This window comes from Argentina silus (assembly GCF_951799395.1).
Source record: "Argentina silus genome assembly, chromosome: 2".
Lineage (NCBI taxonomy): Eukaryota > Metazoa > Chordata > Actinopteri > Argentiniformes > Argentinidae > Argentina > Argentina silus.
The window spans coordinates 21,590,121-21,612,267 of record NC_139656.1 but is presented as its reverse complement, the minus strand read 5'-3'; the positions used below and the strand labels follow the sequence as shown (position 1 = coordinate 21,612,267).

Genomic DNA, 22,147 nt, shown 5'->3' with positions numbered 1-22,147 from the left:
GAAAACAACACTCCTAGCTTCATGGGATATATGTCAGGGATCTTTTCTGCACCAAACAATGTCTTTGAGCTGAGGTCTGATGAAGAGGCTCGGACAGATTAACACAACATTCATCAGACACACCTGCCACTGAACAGCCCCCTGGGAAACAAATCACCCTTTCCAGCATCCTTTACTTTAAGAGCAGGCTGCCTCCACAATGATCAAAGAAACCAGCTTCACATGTAGAACATTGCCGATACAGATACTGTAGAAATAAACTGCTTTTGTTATCACATCAAAACAAGGGTTTGTTTGGTACCTTAAGCAAATATGCCTGTAGATTTGTCCTTCGTGCCTGATGCATATAGTCCTTCGTCTCAGTGTTGAAGGTGCTTCTTAATGGAAACATAGACATCAACTACAATGGTAAATTACTTTCATTCCATTGCATTGTACATCTTTCTTCCATTTAGACATGGCTTCCACTTCATTTCCAGTGTTACTGTTACTTTCAGCCTTCTTATTTTCTGGGATGAGCTTTCTGTACATATTGTCACAATCTTAAGGGAGGACAGACAGTCAGTGATGAGGCTGGATTTGGTTCAGATCCAGCATAAGGAGAAACATTAAATATCAGAACATTGTTTTCACAACATATTGTTTTATCCATTCTAGCTTCACTTCATTTTACAATGTATTTTTTGTATTGTATTGAATAACCATCTAGATTCAATAAAACAATAAGTCATGAGGTTAGTGTCTAATCTGGGAATATAATTACCAGTTAAATTCTGATAGTTACCAAGTGCTTCCTAAGTTCTAAACACAAAAAAAAGCAATTGCCCGGACATGGTGTAAGTTTCCAATATCAATATAATTTATTACATCACATTATTAAGTCACACAAAACAAAACAGAACTTTGTCAAACCAGAAGTTGATCCATATCTTCAGCTACCAGTACATACATACAATCCATTAACAAGACTACAGAAATGTCGGCAGAGGTCTATCTCCTTGCTCGAGTGCTACAATTCAGAGCACTTAGGGCCATAACTCAGCCTGTTATTTAGACTCCTCCACCAGCGCTGAGTTTGGAATGAGGCTATCAATTCATTTGATTTTCCTGTCATGCTCCTCCTTGCTGTGAGGCCCTGGGAGAAAGCACATTGACTTATTGATTAGCCCCTGAAGAGCCTACCTGCTATGAACTCATCACAGTCAGTCATCTATCAGCAGCTACCAGCCAAAGAGGGAAAGTCAACTCTCACTAGAACAATCTAGAAGGCACTTAACCTATTGACATTAAGACATTTCACTGGACAAAGAATTAATTTGGCCCACTAAGACCTAAAGTCATGCAATTACATGCCTGTTGTGTTTTAAAGGCACGAAAAAAGGCACTTAATTGGAGTCAAATACAGTACACAAAGATCTTACCATATAAAATAAACCTAAAATAAATCTTTCAACAACACAATGACAGAAAAAAACATCAACTTGTCTTGAGAACTTGTGGACAGTATCACAAAAAAGGTTTGAGTCTTAAATAGTTCAAATTCAGTCCAAGACAAATCCTGGACATGGGGTACAGAGATGGCTAAGAGGCTGCTGGTTGTTTTTGTCACTTAAGTAAGTGGTCTGGTGTGGCTGTGTCCCATACAGTCCCCCTGTCCCTCCTCCTCCGCAGAGTCCTCTGAGCTGTGGACTACAGCAGCACTCAGAGCCTGGAGATCCCCCAGCACTGCCAGGAGAGAGTCTTACAGGGGACACACACAGCACACTCATCCGGTTACTTTGTACAGTAAATGCTATTCATGAGTTGTCAAACAATCATTCTGTTCTGCTTGATAGCAACATTTCAAAGACAATAGGACAACATGGTGTTAGGGGAGGTCACCTCACCTCTGGCTGGTGGCTTGTCTCTGGCTCCCCGAGTGGTCTTTCCTGCTGGTCTCCCCCGCTCCTGCTCCTCCATGGCCACAGAGGTCTGCATTGCAGTGGTCCGAGCCCTCTTATACTCACTCATCAGACCTCTCTCATGGATCGTTGCCTGACCACAGGTTGAATGAACATGGATGTCAAATATATAAAAGGGGTCATATTTGGTATTGATCAGAGCAAGTTTGTCAAACTGAATTTACAAAACATATTTTTACACAAAGTAAACTTTCAATAAATACACTTCCAAATGTTCTTACCAAAAGCAGATTTCTGTCCTTGTCCTTTTCTTGCAGTAGTTTTTGTAAATCCTGGATTTCTCTCTTTGTGTGTTCACTTTGCAGGCATTGTGCTTCTCTCTCCTGCCCCCTCTCTCTCTCTGCCTGTCTCTCACATTGTCTCAGAGCCACCACTACAACAGACACAACATCGACACAATAGCCATAAGGATACAATCTGGACAGCAGGCAGCCCCATATTTGGCAGCACTACATTTCCAGCATGCATGATTTCCTCTCAACTCCACCTGTCTGTGTTGGGACATGTGTTAAGTCGCGTACCTGCTTTGGTGTGCTCTCTCCTGGCAGTGTTGAGTTGAGACTCCATCACCCTCAGCTGCTGAGCACAGCGATCTTCTGTATCAGACACTCTCTGCTGCAGGGCTGATGGACCAGAGTCAACACCAGGGATGGAAATAAATAAAGGAGATATAGGCTTGTCTAGGCTCAACACAAGTACACTCAACGTGCATCTAACATCTACTTTACAGTATGTTAAATCCATTCCATTTCAGTTCACCTCAGTTGAGAGAACAAAACTAATTTTTCAATTCAACAACCAAAACATCTCACAGAAACAGAGAAATGAACAGACAAATTATAAAACAGAATGGTCCCTAACCATGCTGGCACGGCGTACTGAGAGCCACCCTGACCCCTCTCTTACCTCTGTCACTCTGCTCCTGCTGGCCCAGCAGCTGGGCATGGAGCTGCTCCAGGGTGAGGCTGCTCTCCTCCAGCTGTGTGTGGGCCTCCTGCAGCCTCTGCTGGGCCTCCCCCCTACCTACCCTGGCCTCCTGGGTCTCCTCCCTGCTCTGCTCTACAGCCTGCCTCAGCTGCCGCAGCTCAACATCATCTGACAGAGAGGAGAGGGGAGGGGGGGAACACAGACACTGCAGTTTAAAACACATGGTGCATGGATATTGAGGGTAACATAGTACATGGAATTCACATCCCCAAGTCAACATCTCCAAATAGATGAGTCAACTCACTCTGCTCCCTGAGATCAGCCAGGGCGTTCTCAATGAGCTCTGGAGTTCTTTTGAGTTCGTGTGTGAGCTTGTCTCTCTCTTCACATGACAAGGCCAACTCTGCCTGGAGGTCTCTGACAGAAGCACTGCAACAGACAGGACAACACCTCTAGTCAGCCACTGGGACATGGAGAGGGCAAGACAGGCAGGCAGTACTACTACAAATCAAGGCCTTATCCTCACTAACTGGACCAGTGAGGTTCTGTGAGACCCGAGGAGGTCCAGTGCAGTCAGTTAGGGTTCAGTACCTCTCTGAGACAGTGTCAGCTGGTTTAGTGGCCTGCTGTACTCTCCGTAGGGCCTCTTTCCTCATCATCAGTCCTGGGAGAGAACAGCACAGGGTCTTTATCTCATCAAACTATACAGTCTGCACCAAATAAAGCACTCCAAACTTAAACACTACTCTGGATTATCATGGGGTGTATCATTCTAACGCACTATTACTGTATACTGTTAAACAAGTAAGTAAGTTAAGTTATATGATTAACAGGAGGTAACTAAAGGGGGGTTGAGCATTCTAATGTCCAGCCAAATGTAAAAGTAATGCCACCAACTTTACTCATTCATCCAATTACATTTGATTATAGTTAGCTAATATCAACAGTATCACACATATCACTTATGAATACAAAAACAAAACCAATGCCATACCTTGAATTGTGTCCACTCTTCTTTTAGCAAAGGTCAGCCTCTGGCCAAAACTGTTCAGACGTGTTTGGATGGTCTCCATTTCTGCCACCTTAGCCTCAAATGCCAGACAGTACCTATAGAGAAAGAACTGTTACACATTACCCTAAAATGATTTACAATCAAAAGAGGATTAGCTTCAGGGTTGAGTATACAAATGTGTCCAGTTTAATTTACTTTCATGAATTCAATTACAAAACACATGTGATGAAGTAAGATGAACTTGAGTCTGGACAAAACTAGGTGCCCAATATCAAAGTTGCACCTTGTCATACAGTACAATATCAGACAATGCTTGCCATAAAATGGGCTTCAGTAGTAAAGGATAACAAGTATGATGAGAAAGAATCATAAGCATTCCTTTTTCCTCACAAGAATTTGATCTAAATACTAAAACTTGACAAAGGAGAGAAGGTGGCATTTTTCAGGTGATTTTCATGTGGGGCTGGCCTGTCTAGTTTACCTCTGCACTGCCTCTGTCATGATCTTCAGGCCAGCCCTTGCCTCCTGACTCCCGCTCCTCAACTCGGTGTTCTCCCTCAGAGACCTGGCCACCTCCTGCTCCACTGCCTGGATAGACAAACACCACGTCAGCCATCAGAAAACCACTAAATACCTTCTCTCTGATTACACCATCATGACCTTTTGATAAGATATCATCTGAAAATGCAGAAGGTTTAAAAAGCCGCTGAATGTCAATATCACACTATGAAGTCTTTAAGACTTCTGCACTTATTTTTCATCACTCATCATGTTTCATTATTGAACATTTAATCAGGAACTTCTGATCAGAATAACTATTTCTGAAAGGATATTGTTAGTGTATCTGATGGTATTCTTGAAATACTGCTTGTGGTGAATAGGTTTTTCATGTGAAGTAGCGCCCTCTGCTGTGATAAAACTGCATAGGTAACTGCCACTCCCCATGGCAACTGAAAAATGCATTATGGTTCAACAAAATGGAGGAACATCATCCTATCAAAAGATCCATTCAGACACTTCAGAGGAGGCCCTCTCCTGTTGCTCACCTCCCTCCCCACCCTCTCCAGGTCCAGCTGAGCTGTTCTGTCCTGCAGACTGTGCTGGAACACACTGGCCTGATACTTCTCCTTCTTTACCTCCTGCTCCAGGGAGGAGATCTGAATCAAAAAGGACATACAATGGACCCACAAATGTACTAACATATTTCAATGTGTTTTGGAAATTCATTTCACTTGTCAAACAATGCCTATGAGAATAGCTGAACCCTGTTTTACCGTAACAGTGACTTATAACATTAGACAAGAAAGGCTGTTTGTGTGTTACATTTTTTCAAACAAAAGCAAAGATTGATAATGACTTAGGTATTCTCTTAAATAACGTACTGTTGAGTGAAGTTTGTCCTTTTCTCCTCTCAGTTCAATGTCCTTAGAACGAAGCTGGACCAACAACGTGAACACTTTCTCTCTCCAGCGACGTAGCACTCGAGTACCTTTAGGGCCAGCCTTCAAGAGTGGGTCCATCAGGGTCTGTGGACGGGACACAGCCTTAACTCTGGCCACACACTTCTCAACCAGACTCAATGAATCAATTGTTCATGCAATGAAATGCATAGTGGACGTAAATCAAAACTGTTTTTTTGTTTCCATGCAATACAGAAAATGATACTACAACACAATACTGTGTCAGTGTGTAGTTCAGCTCATCATTTCTCCTGACTTTTTTCTGACAAAGATAAAGGGATCTTATTGCAGTGAAGTTCACACACAAACAGGAGAAATCAAATGAACAACAAACATTACTCACTTTCTCAACCATTTCCTCCTCTTGTAGGGCCAGTATATCATTCACAGAGTTGAGTCTGACTGTCAAAAGTTCTGTTGTCACCTGAAGAGCCTCCTTCTCTCTACTCAGCCTCTACAAAAGCATTTAGATTAGAACACTAAAATATTACATACTTGTAGGCAAGGTATGGGCACTGGCCAGCCAGGCTAGTAGACTACCATTTCTACTAGCCCAGGTGGACATTCTCCTAGCCTGCGGTCAGCAAAAATATTATTTTAAATATAATATCTAATCTACTACAAAATTATTATTTCCCATGAATGTGTGTGTGTGACTGTTCAGTTGAGCCACACAAGTTACTTGATCTAATTCAATGTCGTCAATGCATCTCCCCACCTGAACAGTTTCCGTTAGTTTCTCTTCCTCCCCTCTCTCAGGGGAAAGTTGTCCAATGTAATTTCTAAGACTCTGCAACGTTGCTGACTGAGTCTCAAAAACATTGCACATGTGGCTGAAAAAATAAGAACCCCAACATTATATATGTATTTTGGTGGGATTCATCCATTGAATCTCCATAAATCACTTTGATTTCCAAGAAGTTAGAACCTAACGATAATTAAAACTCATCAATAAGCCCTTGGGAGTATTTCAAAATCAATATCAAACATGACACCTTAACTGTTCTTTCAGCCCATCTCTATCTGCAGAAACCTCCAGTAGACAGCTCTTCAGTTGTGTCAACTCTTGTGTCATGTGACATAGTCTCTCCTGCAGCTCAGAGTTGGTTTGACTCACAGTGGCCAGTTCTGTGCTATGGTGAACAGTCAACTGTTGCAGCTGGAGAGAACAGATATAGAATGAGAGGCACAATAAAGATAAACACCATTAATTCTTTAAAAAGTTGTCTTTGGTGTCATGTTAATTTGATATGCAAAATAATGCAGACATTTTCTAATCACAATTAAAACTGTCTTAAAGGGTCAGATTCACCTCTGTCTCCTGTCTCCTGCATGATTCCTCCAGTTGCTCCTTTAGTTTCAGTGCCTGGTGTTTGGCTCCCTCCCCAGCCTGAAGCCTGGCGGTCTCTGCCTCCATGGTCACCCTCTGTGCCTCCTGTCTACTCCTCTCAACCTCCTTCCTCAGCTTCTCCATTTCAACCCTGGACTCCATTTCTAGTTTTTCCAGCTACACAACAAAATTGTCCAAATACAAATTTAAAGGAGTGGATAGATAGATAGATAGATAGATAGATAGATAGATAGATAGATAGATACTGTAGATATACAACTGAGAGCAATGTATTGATTTAAACAAAGCATGTCTTGACACAGTGATTCGCTATTGGAGTAATCAGTGGTTACAAGTATTATGCTGGCTTCCTTACCATGTTCGCTATCTACTGGGTCATTAGCACTTGCTGTTGGCCAGATGAAAAACCACAGAACTTTAAATCTGTTACGAACAACATATCTCACAGGTGGACTGGGATGAAAATCATTGTTGTGACATTGTTGTGGACAAGCGGTACCTGGTTGCTGAGTCTCTCCTTTTCCTCCCTCTTCTGAGCAAGCTCCACACTGCTCTGGCCCAGTTCAGTCTTAGTCTTACACAACTCCTCACGCATCACCTCAATTTCATGACTCTGCCTGTAATAAGGAATTTAAACTTAGGAGTGGGGTAGAGTGTTAGGCAGGATACACAATTACACACCTACATTGATCTTGTGCATCTTGCACCTTGTGTGTTACCAATCTTAAGTATCAATAAAGACATTCCATTTCAAAGGATTAGCCACTACCATATACCAGAGTTTACCTGTTCAGGGAGCTTTCTTTGTCTCGCATTTCCTCCCTCTGTGTCCCTGCAGCATCCTTCAGTGCCTCCACCTGCCCTCTTAGCCTCTCAGCCTCAGCCCTGAGTCGCTCCATGTCCAGTCTCCACTCTGTGTCCCATCTAGAGGACTGCTCACCTCTTTCTCCAGATCTGTGTGTGTGTGTGTGTGGGGGGGGGGGGGGGGGGGATAATAAATACCCTTTGGTAAAAGTGAATGGACAGCATTATGGAATTAAATATAATGTGGGTTGCAGATGGGGCACCTTCCTCCAGAGATGTCACCCTGTGGCATAATCCTCTGGTTTTCCCTGCGCAAATCCAGAATTTCCTGTTTTGCCTGCGCCATGGCAAGCCATGGGTTTGCAGAGCCAGGGTTCATTGGTGGCGTTGGTGCAGGGGTGAGCCACGTTATTGGTGTTGTCCCTCGTCCCCGTCCCCTAGCCGCTGGTATTGCCATTGAGTAAGACTGGGTGCTTGTTGTAAAATGGGATGGGGGCATCAGGTTCCTCTGGCTATCCCCTGGCCCTAAGTAACAAGGTAGGTATTACAACAAATACAATGCTAATAGTTATGATTATCATCAACAAGTAAAGTTACAGTACGTGAGCAAGCAGGTGTACCAATGTCTGTGGCTAGGAGGACTAGAGCTGGTGCATAACACGTTAACATTGGCTAAGTCAGCTAGCTAAAGCTCACTTACTTGCGACACTTGATGCCACAAAGTCGCAAGGGACATTAAGCTTTTCATCCTCAATACGTTTCTCCATGGCCGTGAGATAGAATGATCACAAACAAATCTAAAACAACCTCTGGTTTAGCTAAAGGAGGACACTGTATGCGCCATTATTTAAAAATCATGGTAACTGTATACTTCCTGCTTACGTTGCTAGGCGTTTACGTCGCTAATTCTATGGTTGCGCCTATGGAGGGCGCCAAACGTTATCTGGTGGCGCGATGGAGAGAACCGAGAGGTGCCAGTGCCTCCCACACAGAAATGGTGTGATAGAATAGTGTTTTACTCAACTCAGTTGCAGTGTGTTTGTTTAGATGGATGTGGGTTAGGGTGATGTAGGAGGAGGTCTAGGGTGGGATGCAAAATCCCGTTTCGTCTGACAAATATAGGCTAGGCATAGGCTGGCAATGCAACAATGTTTCATTTCAGCTTCTTGCGTTATACAAAAACGGTTAGGGAAGGCCTTATTGACAACACAACACTAATTGTAATGTGCCACACAGCTGGGACTGGCAGACCACGTGAGAGCAATTAACATCATTATTGTTCCAGAAATGATGGAGAAAAACTGGTACATTTCATCTTTCGTTATTGCAGAGAGTAAGTTGGCCCGGCTGGTGGTGTTCAAAATCGCGACGAGCGGTACCAAGTACTAGGCTATCTTCTGCACAACTAGGCAGACGGGTGTTGGATGAGTGAGTTACAAACGAGATAAAAAATCTATTTATTTATGGACAAATTAATCTCTTTAACACACACACACAGAGACTCACTCACTCACAAATGATTCACATAATTGTCAGGACGATGGGGTAAATCACATCCGTAATGAGAGTTCGTTTTCCTAATCGTATCACACATAGGCCTACGTTTATTTTAAATTTGGCCTAGATGATAGCAGGCCTATCTTTTATTGCATAGGGGCGAGGCTATTTATTAACCCAGGCCAAGGAAAGACCTATCGATGTAGAAGTCTACGCTAACAAATTAGTTTGAATCATTTATTGCAAGTTAATGTGCCCCAATGAACATCTTAGACGACTCACGAATAGATTCCTTTTACTTTTTTATTTTCTGCCTCCTGTTTGTCAGCTCACACCAGGATCACACGTATCCATGGTTGCCTAGAAACGCGCCAGGCAGTGGGCGCTCCTGACCTTGCCGTCGTGAACGCGCAGCGCGCACACAGGCAGTAAGAGCTAAGATATTAATTTTAATCAAGAAGACAAACAATAACATGTTAATTGAGAGCTTGATCATTCCAATTAATTCATGAAAAACATTTAAATGTGGTCATCATTACAGTCCCATGAAGACGGAATGATAGGGAGAAGAATAGACTAAGCCCGAGATGGATATCCTCCGTATTATAAGCAGGTGAGTCGAAAAATCCCTTTACCACGGCACCGACCGTGAGCTGACGGTTTGGCAAGATATACACACGATTTCACACAGCAAGTCCAGGGGTATTGTAAGAACATTCATCTTGATTAATTGCGGCATGTTTTAATTGATTTGCATCATATTTCTTCAGATATTTTCATGTTAGATATTAGGTTAAACAGCTCCTACATTTGTATTATTCTACCGCATCGTTAGTGTTTATTAGGAATTTGGAGGAGCAGGGCTGTGGCTTGTTTTTTTGTGAACGTCTGGTTTTCAGTCTCCTTTTCCATTTTAACGCATCGTTTACTACATCATTGATGAATCGATGGCATCAGCTCACCTTCAAAGAGGTGTTCAGCTACATTAAGACCACCATCTCACACTTTAACAATGTATGGCATGGATTGTATTCCAATGAGTTGTGGTAGGCTATAAATTGCACGATTTTGAAGAATTAAACAGATACGGTTGCAAGGGCGCGGGATTTGGTATACCACCTTGCACGCCTCAAGAGCGAGCCCTGCTTTACGCACTGCACTCCGTTATCTTATCCATCACCATTCTGTGGGCATAGTAGCGACCGTAAACATGTCGGTAGTCATATGAAACGATTGAGATCCATATCAGTCTAGGTGTCCGTCATATCTCCAATTAGTCTCCATGTGTAGCCCATTGACTTGTTGTGATTTTGGTTATGGTTGGCTGGTGGTGGTGCTGAAGTGAAGCATACTCTCATATGATAATTGTGGGCCTGTCGCCGCAAAAACGACCCCACGGTTGGTATATATTTCAGATCCAATCTAAATACCTGGATGAATTATTAGAATAGGCCGACTAAAACATTGTCAAATAGAACACTGTGTATGATTCTATGATGCATGATCTTAACACACCTGTTGGAGGTGTAACTTCTGACAATTGTCTGCATTTGGGAGTCGACTTGAAAGCATGGGCCTAACCGTTTAAGTTCAAATGACACTGACAAATGTTGTCCACGCTCTCGCTTTTGTCTCCTAAAATTATTAACCAAAATGTCTGTAATGCTCAGGGGTATAATGTGCAAATTTGAAGACTGCAGTTCAATTGACAATTAAACAAATTGCAAGCCGTTTGGGACTAAAGGGATTTATTGCAAGCATGATGAAAAGCCGGGATGTAATGTAGCCTATTTCTTGAAACGCACTCTGCGTTTCTTGAAACGCACTCTACGCATCAGATTGCCACGGCATTGCACCTCCAGAAGAGACAGTGGGCTTTAGGCCTATCTATTCGTATTCATGTCTCGTGGTGAAGTCTCTTCCATCTCCCCTGCTGGTGTCTAAACACAATTCTATGTTCAGGGAGGATACCCCGTCAGTTTTGCCTGGCCTCCAGATGAACGGCTAGAGAAATGTTTAACCTGCTTACCACTGACAAGCTCCCTTCTGTTTTTGTCTCCATATGAACATTTCCTAAATTAAAATGCAAATCTCTTAACAAACATATGAGTGTTATAAGGTAATGGAAAATTATACATTTTGACTGCATAGTGTTACATACATGGCGCTACTTTTTTCCTTTTTCATTTGTTATTGTTTCTTATTAATGTATTCTGAAGGTGTTGACAGAAACTGTTAGTATCCTTTAAATCACAGTTTTTTGATATATTGAGAGATAGATGACTTTGAAGACTCAGGAAATGTGTCTGCAGGTTGAGAGAATCAATCTGCTCTCTCTCAGCAGTCCCAATTCCCTGATCAATAATGGCTAAGGAAATTGATTTAGGTGAACAAGCTTGTTCTTGCATGTTTTTGAAGTCATCCATATTGACAAGCAAGTCCTGAACCTGATGACCCAGCAGTCTCATTACTATTTGTTTATGCTGCCTTCAGCTCAGTGGTAGCCTACTGTTCTATTTGTTGATAATGTTTTTATTTTAGTGCAGTGTTGGTGCCTTGCTGGTGTGGCCCTATGCACAGGCATCATTTTAGAGCATAATAATAGCACCTACCATACAGGTGTTGGTAACTCAATAGTTACGCCAGTGTGGTTATTGCTTTACTTAAACTTAATTGACACCCCAAAAAACGGGGTCATTTTAAAGAGAAAGTGAACATACTTAATCGTTTTGTTCCAGATGCATTGCACCATACACAGCATTCCGCCTACATCAATGCAGATGGTTTTTCAGATAGCTCCAATCTTCTCCCCATAGTGATGTCAACCCACACTGGAGTCATGAAGAGGTGTAATCATTTAACATAAATGTGAAAATGGTATTGCTCATTTGCACATTCTTTTTAAAAATAAAGACATTGCAGGACAATGAGCATGTTTTCAGTGATATATATTTACATACAGCTGGATTACAGAGAGGATAGTCTCACGTAGCCATACCTCCATACATTGTTTTCACACCTCTTTTGGAGGTCTGGATAATTTTAGATTAGCAGTTCTTGCTTTGATTGAACTGTACAGAGCGCTGGGAGAATTTGCTTGCAATTTTATTTATATGACAGCAGAATGGTTACTTGTGGTTATGTGTGTCGTCTTTTCTGATCAGAGACGATTATTTTGTTGAGAGTTGTTGCCTATATTAGCTTGCAACATTGAATAAAATGAAAGAAAACCTGAAGGAAAAACTGAATTCTGTTGGTTTTTTTTTGCTCTGCCCAAGCAAGGGATTTGATTGGTTTAACGTGTTGTGAGGTAGTTACTTTCTGCAAAGCATTTCCCCAGGCTTTCCAAACTAGGAAATACTGCCTGGTCTCAACGAGGTTACAGAGAGGACTACCACACTCACCACTGTGGTGTGTCCTTTGTTCTCCCAAGCGATTAGTTTTTTTGAAATGGTTGTGTGGGTTGTCCACAAGGAGCCAATCTTCTGTGTAAGAATGTGGATGATGAGCCACTCTGGAAATGTATATTTAGCAGCCCCAGTTTTTGAGTAATCTGGCAACATAGTCCTGGTTTACAAGTCAGTATACTCAGGAGCATTAAAGCCCACAGTTTTAGATACAAAAACCCCCACTGATTTTTATATTTATTTACGCTAACCATTTGTTTGTTTTTGTTGTTTTCAGATCTGGATACTGAACAGCAATGAAAGTTGGAGCTGGAGATGAGTGAATACCTGGTTTTGGTCTATTTGTTTTTGCTAACTATTGGAGACAAGTGCACGTTCAGTGATGTCTGATTAACAGGAATAGGTCACAGGTTGAGAGGACACTAGAGTGTGCATTGCTGTTGTGCAGGAGGCAGACCATGTGGTTGGCAGCGTTGAGAGACCGTCTGTTGCCTGTACACCTATCACATGGACGAGGAACTGCAAAAATCACTCGCTGTGGTCTTTTATGGTGGATGTTATGTTCCTACTGGCCATTCACCGAGGCAACAAGCCAGAACTTTTACCCTACTGTGAACACCCAGTATGGAAAACTGAGGGGCCTCAGGGTACCTGTGCCTAGTGAGGTCCTTCGACCTGTTGACCAGTACCTGGGGGTCCCATATGCTGCCCCTCCCATGGGTGAGAAGCGCTTCATGCCCCCAGACCAGCCCTCTTCCTGGTCCGGGATCAAGAATGCTACCCACTTTACGCCTGTGTGTCCACAGAACATCCGCAACACAGTGGCCGACATCATGATGCCCATATGGTTCACCTATAACCTGGACACAGTGGCCACGTACATTCAGGAGCAGAATGAAGACTGTTTATATTTAAACATCTTTGTTCCAACAGAGGATGGTGAGTCGGTCGGGTAAAATGGACGAAAATGCCAATCCATGTCCTTCAATGACCACTTTATTGGCCTTGCTGTCATCTGGCGACCATCCTGTCTTGAGCATGAGCAGTTGTCATTGTCCATCTAATTTGTGCCACCTCAAGTTGAAATCATGTCATCAACTCCTCACCGCATATCACTGTTGAGTTCCTCTCCTGTGCTCTCTTACAAAGAAACATGCTTTCACACATAGATATAAAACAAATGAATATGTATGTTCAACAACAAATCATTTGAAGGCAGAGTATATCCTCCAGCATGACCTTTATCCTACTGCTGTTAACAGGCCAATAGTTTTGACACTGTAAAGCCGTGTCATGCTGGTGAAATATAGATGCCAGTTGTAGAATTGTTTGCAATCGGAGTCGTTTAACAGTGTAAGAGTTGAAGTACAGTAAGTTTATTTGTATGCAGTTGATCAGTTGATCAATATTTACTGGACAAATACAGAAGTGCTATATCTCCAGTAAAAGCTTTTGTGATTGATTAAGACATTTCCTTCATTCTGTGTCGTATATGAGGGCTCATAAACAGAGTGTATGTGAAAGTGGACTGTGTGCAGCACAGTTTATTCATTATGATTATGATTTTATCTTATGAATATCTCTGTAGTGATCTCCCCCTCCCTCCCTTGACTGTCCAGAGGTGATGCAAAATGGACAGGGTTGGGTCTCAGTGGTTTGCATGCATCTATAATCTTTCAGAGCTTTTTGTTATTTTGTAGTCTTTCATTCATTTTTCAGTCAAAAGAATATCCAAGGAATGTGCCAGAAAACCCAACAAGAAAGTATGTAGAGAAGAAGGTATGTAAGCTAACAAAGGATGGACAAAGGGAGCCGAGAGTGACTTGAGAGTCTGCTAAAAACCAAGAACCCAGCATCATCATCTATGCAAGTTTTGCTGAGATATTAAAAACAGCAAAGACAAATATCTGTCTTGTCAATTTGTGTGCGTGCATGCGTGGAGGGCATGTTTGCGTTTGTGTATGAGTGTGGGTGCATGATGCATGTGTGCCTGTTTCTGTATTCAGAGCTCACCAAAGAGTAATGATCATTCCACACAATTGCATCCACTCATTACATGTTTATTTGAAGACCACATTTATATAAAATTTTTATTAGAGTACCATATTTCATATCATATTAATGTCAAAATATACTGTTTGTCAGTATGTTGATAACCTTTTTTCAGACAGATGGGTTGACAGGGAAAAGGAGGCTCTCTCAATTAAGGCATAGCCTATATTTTTTCTTCTTCTTTTTCCACTGATTTTCTGAGATGGATTCGATATCTATTCAATATCACAATATCAATCATGCTATTTTTTGAATTCTCTTGTACTTTCTTTGTTTTCCCCCCCTCATTTGATCCTAGGGACCCAAAGCAAGAGTCAAGGCGCGGATTTCTCTCATGGTGACAGTGATAAGGCTGAAGGTATTTTTGGTGCTCAGAGTTTAATGCATGAGTTATTTTTTATTCCTTTAGATTTTTGATATTTTCACAGACATCATTTCTTGACAAACCTTTGACACTTCAGAGATGGAAGTCATTGATTGCAAAATAGTGTTTTGATTCTTGCAGTTTCTTAGCCATGTTTTTTTTGCCAATTTTTTTGTCATGGATTTTGTTTTTGGGACACTGGATACATTCCCTCTGACATTCTCCCTTGAAGACAAATGTAGGTGTGCGGGTCAATTTCTCAAAATGGCAGCATTTGAACGCTGGTCCAATGGGTGCTTACAGGATTTGTTGCTTTTTTTGCGTACTACAAATGCGGTGGCAATTAGATATATGTACTCATACATGTTTCTTCAAATATACTCAAAGTATGTTTAACGTTGTTTTAAGTTTTAACATAAGTATGTTCTTTTAGGGATATCCAGTGCTGTTTATAACAATCCAGTGCTGTTTATAACAATTCGTATGAACTCTTCTTGAGACACATGGGAGACTATATTATGGCGTGACCATATGAGGCAATCAGTACTCCCTTTTTTTCATTTGTTGCAGTGTATGATAGGAAATGTCATAAGTGTATGTGTATGTGATTGTTTGTGTTATTTTATGGCAACACAGGATTATACATACATTATGGTCTGTGTTAAACTCACATAAGTACTGAACCCTTCACATGAACACTTGAACTGTTTTGTCCCATATATAAATACCACTCTTACATGGACATTTAGAACACTGCACCATTACAGTTCAGATGTCTGATCCTAACAAACAATATCTCTTTCTTTTGTTGTTTTAGATGCGACATGAATTGCCATTTTGCCAAATTCATTGATGAATGTGGCACTCATAAAACGCCACCTTGCTCGAATGAGCATGCTCTGTTGAACAGTGTGAACACGTACAGTATAGTATGAACGCAGTTATGAGAAACTGAAAGTTACAGTAGAAACATTCACTTTTAAACAGTCTCTGATGATGAGTATCCTTGCTTTGCATTTTTGTCTCCATTGGTGCTTCTCAACCACAGCCTTGATCACCAAAGCACATCTGCTGTAATCAGAGCCATTACCTTGACTTTCTCTTAAATTATGTTTTAGAGTTTAGTTTCTGGGAGTTGTTGTTAAGTGCATGTGTAAATGGTTGATTGTCTCTGCAGACATCCGGGACTCTGAACCTAAGCCTGTGATGGTCTACATCCATGGAGGATCCTACATGGAGGGCACAGGGAACATGATCGATGGGAGTGTTCTTGCCAGCTATGGGAATGTCATCGTTGTCACTCTCAACTACAGGGTCGGCGTATTAGGTGATAGGATATTCTCAGTGTCTTTGATAGTCTTGGAAAAGAAATACTGACATTGGGAAGAGAAGTATTTTTCTTCTCATGAAGTTGATACTTTTCTCTCCACTGTACTTTATTTATTTCCATTAGTTGATACACTGAGTTGGTTTCAATCATTCAAACTTGAAAGAATGAGCTAAATCTAGCATCTTATATCTTGTCATGTGTTGGTATCAAATTATATTAATCTTTTGAAAAGATTCTCCTAAAAATGTATACAGCCATGTTGATATTGTATTATTAAGTGAGTAAGATGAGATATGCAGAAAAGTAATGTTCTCAGAGGACATGGGGCGTGAATATCCATTACCCTGCACTTTGAGCAAACAAGCTGCTTTTACTGTATTTAAAAGCACTGTTTCAACTTTCACTGTTCATCTTCCTTGAGGTGAATTTATCTAACCTGCAGAGAGATTGAGAGTCTTTGGCAGCTCTGAAAGACTGATTTAAAAAGGAAGGTATGCAAGATTCACAGCCAAGGTCAGGAGTCTTTCTTGTTGTTGTGACATCACTGCTGTAACACTTCATCCATCTGTGTGTGAGGGGCGGGGAGGGCCTGCCCATCTCCCTGTGATGGATATTGTAGCTTACTTGGCTCTGTCCCAATGTAGACTGCATCAATACACACTGGAATAGAGGATAGGAGAGGTTGCCACTAAGGCAAACATGTAGTGATGGTGTCCTTATGACAAGGGTCAATGCTGTCAGGAGGAGCAGAAGTTCAGAGTGATGTGTTGGACCTTGTGGTAAAGTATTTAACCTGCACTGATCTCAGACCAAAAAGTAATTTTCTCTGTCCTCTACTGCACATTTCAGGGTTCCTCAGTACAGGTGACCAGGCAGCTAAAGGGAACTATGGTCTCTTGGACCAGATCCAAGCCCTGCGGTGGATCAGTAAGAACATTGGCTATTTCGGAGGAGACCCGGGTCGCATCACTGTTTTTGGATCTGGAATTGGCGCCTCTTGTGTCAGTCTGTTGACATTGTCCCACCATTCAGAGGGTAAGTTCTCAACCTGTTGAGACAGGAGGGGGGCTGGGATGCTCAACAGTGAAAACCAATGCCCAATGGGGATAAACACAGGCACAGTGATTCATCAGCCTGCAGTACTAAGCACAGACACATACTAGATGTCTGTGTATCTAGTATTGCATCTCTTAAATTACCATCATGTTGAGCATCACCATACTGTACATATATTGTGCTCTCCTGTCTTGCCTCAGGGTAGTGGCTTACTTTATCCAGTGACAGGGCAGTTACTTTATCCCCTTTACCCTGATGCTTGTATGCAAAAAGAAAACCGATATTTTAGATTTCATTTCTGTAGTATTTCACATTTTAAAGGCATTTCTACATTGTAGTGCCCAACCCTTGTCCTCAACCAAATCTGAATTAATTGAGATTTTAATCACGAGATTTATTCTCCTATGTCAAGTTCAACTCTAAATGGTCCAGAGGTAGTGAAGTGTGTGGGTATGGGGGTAGGGTAGTGGAGGCAATGGTAAAGTTAAGTGTTGGCTATTGTTCTCTCCTGAATCTAATCAGCCTAAAAGCATTGCCTCTTAAAGAGTGAGCCCCTTAAACAGAAACGCCTATAAATGTGTACGGGGTTGAACTATCTACAGTATCGTGTACATCGACACATTTATGCGCACACTGTGCAGCAACACGGTTTATCAATACAGTTCTCTTTAAACCTCTGTTTTACACTCTGTTTTACACACACTGGTTTCTCCTGGTCTGAGAGAGACCTCATCCATACCTCTACTAAGCCTCACCAGTCTAAACGGAGGGAGGTTGTGAATGAATTAAGCAAAGCCACTAAATCTGAAACAAAGACAGTGGCATCTGTGCCTTGACACACACACACGTGCGCGCGCATGCACACACATACGTACGTGCGCACACACACACACACGCACACACACACACACACACACACACACACACACGCACGCACGCACACACACACACACACACACACACACACACACACAACCTCCTCTGCCTCTCCTCTAATCAATCAGCCCTTTATTACATTAGACCAGAGCTCTAACCAGAAGAAGCTACGGCTCACTCTCTGAGATTGAGTTTGAGCCGTCATGATACACCCCGGTATTCAAACTCCTCACTTAAATTAATTTTTTAATCATTCATCAAGAACCACCATAAATGTTGGCAGTGTTCAAAATGTTTATACTGGAAAATTACATTTTTAGACATGCTTAAAACATCATATTCAAATCATATGTCTATTTCCTTGCTAAAGTTTATACAATGAGCTAGTTTCACTACAGACCAAATGTGGCTTGGTGTGTGATCATTTCATAGTCAGTGAATCATACTGTGTAATCACAGTGAATCATACAGTATATGAATGAGTGAAGCGCAGTGTGGTCTGTTCTTTTCTTGTTGTGTCTGTTTGAGTTAGTGGATGTACAGTATGTCTTGTTAACTTGAAGGTTTTCATCAACTCAATGCTCAGGGACTTGCACTGCAGGAGGTGGGCATCGGATTACGCTGCTTGTTTTGATTGGATTGAAATACACTACTATAGTATGCCCAGCAAATGCAATTCTCATACCCAATAGTGTGATTAGGACATGTCCCTGAGGATGCAGCTATTGAGGACAGACACTAGCAACATGTGGTGACTAACTTTGTACCCCACTGTGATGTGGTTCCCTGCAGGGGGTGCAGACTGTTATCACACATACAGTACACCTACTCACACACTCCTGATGTACTATTGTTTTGGCGCATGGTTTCTTTCTATGTTTATTGTTTTGTTTACCTGTCCAATGACCTCCATTACTGGTGGTTCTGATGGTCATGCTGTGAGGGAGGATTATTGAGAGGAATAGAGAGAGCCCATCTATGATAGATAGTACAGATCTAGCCTCTTTTCACAGGCAATGTAGCTCCGATACAACGCCTGTTATCTTTATATTGGCATTCTGAGGTGGAGACCCAAATGAAAGACCCAATGTGATTTGATTTTCCTCTAAACACAAAGAACAAGATTCTATTGAGCCTAAGAAAGCTCACCCCTTACCCCCACGCTGTTGGAAGTTAGAAGTTAGCAAACAGTCTAAAAACAGCCCATCTACTTCTGACTGCTCAGAGTCTGTTGTTGAGAGACTAGTACAGATCAAGATTATGAAAAAAAAATATATATATATTTTAAAGAGAGACGTTGAAGATGTTTGACTTACACTTTCTTAGATAAAACAGTGCACTATAATTTAAATAATCAATCGGATTAGGTAAAACATGGCCTTATATAGAAGCCATAGAAAACACTGCTATTCACATGTGTGTTGTAGAACACGGATGTGTCAGATGGTTGTTGGCTAGACCTCCTCTCATCTGCGTTTGTGTTTGTGCTGTGATCTCCCTAGGACTGTTCCACAGAGCCATCATCCAGAGTGGCTCAGCCCTGTCCAGCTGGGCCGTCAACTACCAGCCTGTCAAGTACACCCGCATGCTGGCTGAGAGGGTGGGCTGTAACGTCTTAGACACCCTGGACATGGTGGCCTGTCTACAGAAGAAGACCGCCCGGGAGCTGGTGGAGCAGGACATCCAGCCCGCCCGCTACCACGTGGCCTTCGGCCCCGTCATCGACGGTGACGTCATCCCCGACGACCCAGAGATCCTGATGGAGCAAGGCGAGTTTCTCAACTATGACATCATGCTGGGCGTCAACCAGGGGGAGGGCCTGCGGTTTGTGGAGAACGTGGTGGACCTGGAGGACGGCGTGTCCGGCAGTGACTTTGACTTTGCCGTCTCCGACTTTGTGGACAGCCTGTATGGGTACCCAGAGGGGAAGGACACCCTGAGGGAGACCATCAAGTTCATGTACACGGACTGGGCTGACAGAGACAACCCAGAGACCAGGAGGAAGACCCTGGTGGCCCTGTTCACCGACCACCAGTGGGTGGAGCCCTCGGTGGTGACCGCTGACCTGCATGCCCGCTATGGCTCGCCCACCTACTTCTACGCCTTCTACCACCACTGCCAGAGCCTGATGAAGCCTGTGTGGTCAGACTCAGCGCACGGAGATGAGGTCCCCTATGTCTTTGGTATCCCCATGATCGGACCCACAGACCTGTTCCCCTGCAACTTCTCCAGGAACGACATTATGCTCAGCGCTGTGGTCATGACCTACTGGACCAACTTTGCCAAGAGTGGGTGAGTACACTGGTCCAGCCACTCTCACACATGATCTACTCTGCTATAGTACAGTCACTTCAAATGAGGTGCAATTGTGGTATTTTTCTAAAGGATAATGATTGTTATTTTCTCTCAAAGTTATACTCATTTATATTTGTGCCTCGGCTTAAAGATTGCTGCAAATGTCAGATGAAAAGAGTGTTCATATTCCAAGACATACTGTTGCAGAACTGTCACAGAACTACGCAGACCTGATATTACTGAGGCTGATATTACAGAGAATAGCATATGTATTCAAAGGGTAATGGATTCACAATGTAGGAACTGGGCCTTCAGCTGTCTGACTTCATACTTTACTGCTTGATTTGCAGAGGCATAGACACACATGATTTATAGTACAATGGAGTCTGACTCCATTACACCTCTGCTGCAGTAGTCACACAGAAAACCACAAAAACCCCTACACACTTTCACCCTCTGACACACTGAATGAGTGACAATAGTAAGTTAGGCTAGAGATCAGTAGTGTTTAGAAAGATGGTTGGGGTGGGCAGCAGGAAATATTTAGGGAATGCTGAGCCCTTGAGGAGAGACTGTGGCATTACATCAAAGAGTCACACTCCACTACATCTAGCTTTCTTTTTATCTCCAGTCAACAAGACAAATGGAATGATAATGGCTTCCCTAAGTGTGTGGTTAATAATAACCTATTTATTCAATGGTATCCTAACCTAGTCTTTACTGTGTGCATGCAGAGACCCCAACAAGCCAGTGCCCCAGGACACCAAGTTCATCCACACCAAGGCCAACCGGTTTGAGGAGGTGGCGTGGTCTAAGTACGACCCCCATGACCAGCTGTACCTGCACATCGGCCTAAAGCCTCGCATCCGGGACCACTACCGCGCCACCAAGGTAGCCTTCTGGAAACACCTGGTGCCCCACCTGTACAATCTCCACGACATGTTCCACTACACCTCCACCACCACCAAGGTACCGCCCCAGGACACCACCAACTCTAACGGCAAGAGCAGGTCGTCCAGCACCAAGAGGCCGCCCGTGTCCACTGCTCACAGCAGCAACGGGGAGGGTGGCGAGGAGACAGGCCCTCTGATTGTGGCCAATCCCAGAGATTACTCCACTGAGCTGAGTGTCACCATCGCCGTGGGCGCCTCTCTGCTCTTCCTCAACGTGCTGGCCTTCGCCGCCCTCTACTACCGCAAGGACAAGCGCAGCCGCCAGGACGGCCTCCACCAGCCCAGCCCCCAGATGCAGAGCAATGGCAACGATGTCAGCCACACCAACACCATCGACGAGAGCCTGTCCCACCAGATGAGCCAGAGCAACCAGATGAACCAATGTGACTCCCTCCAAGACCCCCTGCACCTCTCCCCCAACCTCGACTACACCCTCACCCTGCGCCGCTCGCCTGATGACATTCCCCTCATGACCCCCAACAACATCACTATGATCCCCAACTCCCTGATGGGCCTCCCCAACATGCACCCCTACAGCACATTCCCAGCAGGCTACAACTCCACAGGCCTGCCCCACTCCCACTCCACCACACGGGTATAGTCTGGCCTGGGAGGGCAGAGGGAAGGCAGAGGGAAAGCAGAGGGCAGAGCGATGGAGATGGAGGGGCCAGCTGTACAGTCGTCTATGAATGAATACAAAGCGGTAGTTTGGCTGTGGGGGTAAAATAGGTTTGAATTTATGTTCATACAGCCATGCAAGCTTTTTCTGGTCATGGGTGTAGAACCGCCAATATACTACTGT

The 22,147-nt window shown here is 43.1% G+C and overlaps 2 protein-coding genes across 7 annotated transcripts; one reads left to right on the top strand and one right to left on the bottom strand.

Annotated features, from left to right (window-relative positions):
• Positions 1 to 837: 837 nt before the first annotated feature.
• On the bottom strand, positions 838 to 8,365 carry cchcr1 (coiled-coil alpha-helical rod protein 1). 2 transcript variants are annotated; one of them, XM_083665133.1, is made up of 19 exons: positions 8,216 to 8,365; positions 7,779 to 8,040; positions 7,498 to 7,665; positions 7,211 to 7,328; positions 6,673 to 6,867; positions 6,356 to 6,519; positions 6,079 to 6,193; positions 5,704 to 5,814; positions 5,283 to 5,426; positions 4,947 to 5,057; positions 4,382 to 4,488; positions 3,883 to 3,995; positions 3,480 to 3,552; positions 3,193 to 3,317; positions 2,868 to 3,056; positions 2,483 to 2,584; positions 2,183 to 2,334; positions 1,887 to 2,034; positions 838 to 1,740 (listed from the first exon to the last, which is right to left on the bottom strand). In XM_083665133.1, exons 1-19 carry the CDS (start codon positions 8,280 to 8,282, stop codon positions 1,610 to 1,612), a joined length of 2,595 nt encoding a protein of 864 aa, XP_083521259.1. In that variant the 5' UTR covers positions 8,283 to 8,365; the 3' UTR covers positions 838 to 1,609. The 2 variants fall into 2 exon arrangements, with proteins under 2 accessions (XP_083521259.1, XP_083521260.1); XM_083665134.1 differs by having other exon boundaries at positions 6,362 to 6,519.
• Positions 8,366 to 12,877: 4,512 nt separating this feature from the next.
• On the top strand, positions 12,878 to 21,946 carry LOC310819930 (neuroligin-3-like; the record flags this gene model as incomplete). 5 transcript variants are annotated; one of them, XM_083691349.1, is made up of 7 exons in its annotated part: positions 12,878 to 13,358; positions 14,139 to 14,198; positions 14,770 to 14,838; positions 16,013 to 16,162; positions 17,015 to 17,200; positions 19,600 to 20,389; positions 21,127 to 21,946. In XM_083691349.1, 7 exons carry the CDS (start codon positions 12,878 to 12,880, stop codon positions 21,944 to 21,946), a joined length of 2,556 nt encoding a protein of 851 aa, XP_083547475.1. The 5 variants fall into 5 exon arrangements, with proteins under 5 accessions (XP_083547475.1, XP_083547478.1, XP_083547476.1 ...); XM_083691352.1 differs by lacking the exon at positions 14,139 to 14,198 and having other exon boundaries at positions 14,770 to 14,829; XM_083691350.1 differs by lacking the exon at positions 14,139 to 14,198 and having other exon boundaries at positions 12,878 to 13,371; positions 14,780 to 14,829.
• Between the last annotated feature and the right edge of the window lie 201 nt (positions 21,947 to 22,147).